This window comes from Malus domestica, chromosome 13, assembly GCF_042453785.1.
Source record: "Malus domestica chromosome 13, GDT2T_hap1".
Classification (NCBI taxonomy): Eukaryota; Viridiplantae; Streptophyta; class Magnoliopsida; order Rosales; family Rosaceae; genus Malus; species Malus domestica.
Window position 1 is genome coordinate 20,028,744 of NC_091673.1, and position 3,592 is coordinate 20,032,335.

At 33.8% G+C, this 3,592-nt stretch overlaps 1 protein-coding gene across 2 annotated transcripts; it reads left to right on the plus strand.

The window, feature by feature from the left end:
• The first annotated feature begins 435 nt into the window (after positions 1-435).
• LOC103453466 (uncharacterized) lies at positions 436-2,101 on the plus strand. Of its 2 annotated transcripts, XM_070810255.1 has the most exons (4): positions 440-763; positions 878-1,000; positions 1,121-1,282; positions 1,371-2,101. In XM_070810255.1, exons 1-4 carry the CDS (start codon positions 657-659, stop codon positions 2,002-2,004), a joined length of 1,026 nt encoding a protein of 341 aa, XP_070666356.1. In that variant the 5' UTR covers positions 440-656; the 3' UTR covers positions 2,005-2,101. The 2 variants fall into 2 exon arrangements, with proteins under 2 accessions (XP_070666357.1, XP_070666356.1); XM_070810256.1 differs by lacking the exon at positions 1,121-1,282 and having other exon boundaries at positions 436-763.
• The last annotated feature ends 1,491 nt before the right edge of the window (positions 2,102-3,592 follow it).

Genomic DNA, 3,592 nt, shown 5'->3' on the forward strand with positions numbered 1-3,592 from the left:
CTCTTAGATTTATCTAAGTCTCTATCAACAAAGTTTCTAATGATGGCCAGTCATAGGATCATTTGAAACTAGAATTTGCATGCAAGTGAAACATGGCATGTAATCAAATAATAATTAAAAAAATACTTGGGAAATAGTTTAGTTATACATAAAAATAAAAATAGAAAAATGATAGAATTAGAAATCTCTAACGAGGCACGAATTTTGTTTGGGTTATAACTATAATTATGTATATAGTTTATAATTTTTCAACAGAAAAATTAAAAACAAAATAGTTAAAAATTTATGGGTAACATTCGGTCAAATTTCCAATATTAGTCAATTGTAATTTCCCCCACATTCAAAATGGGTACCCTACCCGTCCTCCACTATTTGAGCTATAATCATGGCTTCCCATGAAATAGTTGATCCTATACTAATCTCCTCTATCTCAAAAAGTTTATGAATTTTCTTATAAACTAAGAAACCTTCGGTTTAATTTAAACATTTAGGGAACTGAGTTTGAGGCCTCAATTATCCTCTAATATGGGGTACTAGACATTAGTGATTGGATTATTGTTACCAAAATTTTGCGCATAAGCATTAAACTTACCAATTAGTTTAGGGTTTCAAACTAGGGTTCATGGTTACAAATTTTTAAGAACTTATTGGCAGCTATGGGAACCTTGTTTTTGAACCATATCAAAAAGCAAGCATCTAATTTTCTACAGGAGAAATACAAAATTGCTAGGCTGACTTTTACTGATGTTACTCCAACTGAATTGTAAGTACTTTTCTCTTTGCACCTTTTTTATTATGTTATTTCATTTGTTCCCAACCCGGCCCCCTTTGTCGAATATAAACCCTAACATGCCATGAGATCCATCTTGTCATAAAGGTTAGCTGAGGAAGCAACAAATAATGATCCATATAGCCCTGATGCTAAGACAATGACTAAAATAGCTGATGCCTCCTTTGACGTGGATGACTATTGGAGAATTGTCGATATTCTGCATCGGAGGTAATCATTTTCTTCTTGTTTAAACTTATATCAACCAGAAGTGTCTACTGTAAATTGCATATTAATGCTAAAATTTCTTGGTTTAATATAAGGTTAATATGCACAAAATAAATAATATAGGTTATATAGCTTAGATTGGAAAGAGTGGAGGCAATCCTACAAAGCATTAATACTTCTGGAGTTCTTACTAACACATGGCCCTGAAGATTTTGCTGAAGAATTTCAACGTGATAGTTATGTCATCCAAGAGCTTGGATCGTTTAAATACATAGATAATAAAGGGTAATTTCATATAGTCTATATTCATTTCTTTGAAATATTAAATTTTTGATTTTTTATACCTTTTAATTTTAATTTTTTATCATGATAGATTCAATTGGGGTGTTAGCATGCAAAAGAAATCAGACCAAATACTTAACTTGCTAGGAGGAGGACAAATCCTAAGAGAAGCACGTTTAAAAGCTCTCAAAATAACAAATGAAATCCAAGGATTTGGAAGTGCAACGGCTTCTCCTTCATCAGCAACTTCTTTCTCTTCATCGGCCTCCGAAGCCTCAAGAACATCCTTTGGCTCTTTTTCAACCACAAGTTCTGTATGGAATGATATCAATGAGCTAAGTAGGTCATATGAGCCATCTCCCACAAAATTGGAAGCCATGGAAAGATATTCACCGAGCGGACTGCGCAGCAATGACTATGATAAGGCTTCCAATTTCCTAGAAACCAATGAAAATAGTGAAGGATCACACCTTTGGGATTGTCCTCCAATCGAAGAAAAGGGTTCACTGCTCGAATCTGGGGATGAAGGTGATGCAGAAGATGATGATGAAGATGAGTTTTATGAGAAGGCGCCGGATGGTAATTTGATAAGTGGAATGTTCTCGAAGTTGGTTAACCTTAGCCCTCGTAGATCTCATGGTGAGAAAGTTGGCTTTAGGAGTGTGTCTGATGTGGGAAGGGAGGGGCAGAAAAAGTTTGATCGCCAATCTTCATTTTGGTATTGATGAAGTAACATGGAGGGAGGTTTTTTTGTCTGAATCATAGTTTGTAATTTTTGGATAATTAAGTGTTATCCATATATAGATGACAATTTTGTTTAAAGTTTTCAATTATGATAACATTTATTTCCCTTTTTCTGATGAAAGCACCTGTCGAATTGGTAAGCCAAACATATCAATCCAACCAATATCATTCATTCATTAAAAAATTTATGGATGTGAAGATCGGGCAAGGTTGTGTTATCTTTTTGTTCAACCCTACAAAGTAAGCCCTCAAAATCCTACCTTATTCTTTTTTGATATATTAAAAAGTCTGCAAAGGAAAATCTTCGGTGTACAAACTTTTCTTGCCTAACTGTGAAGTAAAACTGTTGAGCTTAAACATATAACTACTAGGTCTTAATTTACAGACACATCTATAAACAATATAGATAGACATTAGTAATTCCATCTATCGACATGTACCCAAAATTTTGGTATGATTACTTTCATAGACAAATTAATGATCTCTTACCCAAGATTTTCGACTCTTAGTATCGCTTTTTTGAATTTCTATGATCTTCTTCACTTTGTTGAACAACAAAACTATCAACTTTTGAGTCATTGGCGAGGTCCTAATCATCAAAGTTCCCAAACCTAAATTCCCAGCAACCCCATAACACCATCAAATGTAGCCAACACTTGTATTTGACATAGGGTACAACCAAGTGAAACCCGTTACCTGCCAAGCTTTTGTATTTGACTGTATGCATGGGCTCTATTTTATGTGTACTCAGGACTACTCTACAACAACATCATTCGACTTTCAACAGATTAGTGTCTCTAAATTCAGCTTGCCTAGAAACTTGCATAACACATAAACAAGGTTCTGAAAGACACTAGGCGTTAGTTGAGCGGCGAGTTGGGGCCTAGCGCCTAGTCGGATTTAAATAAATTTATTATATATTGTATAAATAAGTGCCTATTTATCCTTAAAAACCACATATAATGATATTGAGATACATAAATAGTAAAATAAAATGACATAAATTATAAAGTATTAGAACATATTACAAACATGGGGAACAAGCATACAGTGAGTGTTCATCCAAGTATTTAACAAGTCTCTTACATTTTATTGAAAAATTAAAATGCAAAATGAAAGTTATTGATTTGTTGTCTAAGTGAGAGTCATGACCTAGGTGGGTATAAGAGGGCTAGGCAGATGCCTAAGCATGTCTAGGCGTACTTTCTTAATTTTCAAACGCCTAGAGATTAATTGGGGCGGTGGTCAGCTGCCTAGGCAGGGATTTTTAGAGCAATGCACATAAAGTGTTGTCTCATTATTAACCTTGTAGTGAACCAGGTTTAAGTTTGCCCTAATTAGTTTTTTTTTTTTTTTTTTAACAGACAATACGATAATTATGCTTTGGAGCTTTTATCGATGCTACAAAAATCTCATTGTGCACTTCAAATGTTCTATATTTAGAAAGCAAAATACATTTATGAGGAGTGTATAATGAGATTTTTGGAGTGGCGACAATAACAACACCTTATTCATAATGCTATTCTTACCAACTATTAATTTGAATCATATATCTTATACCACCTTATT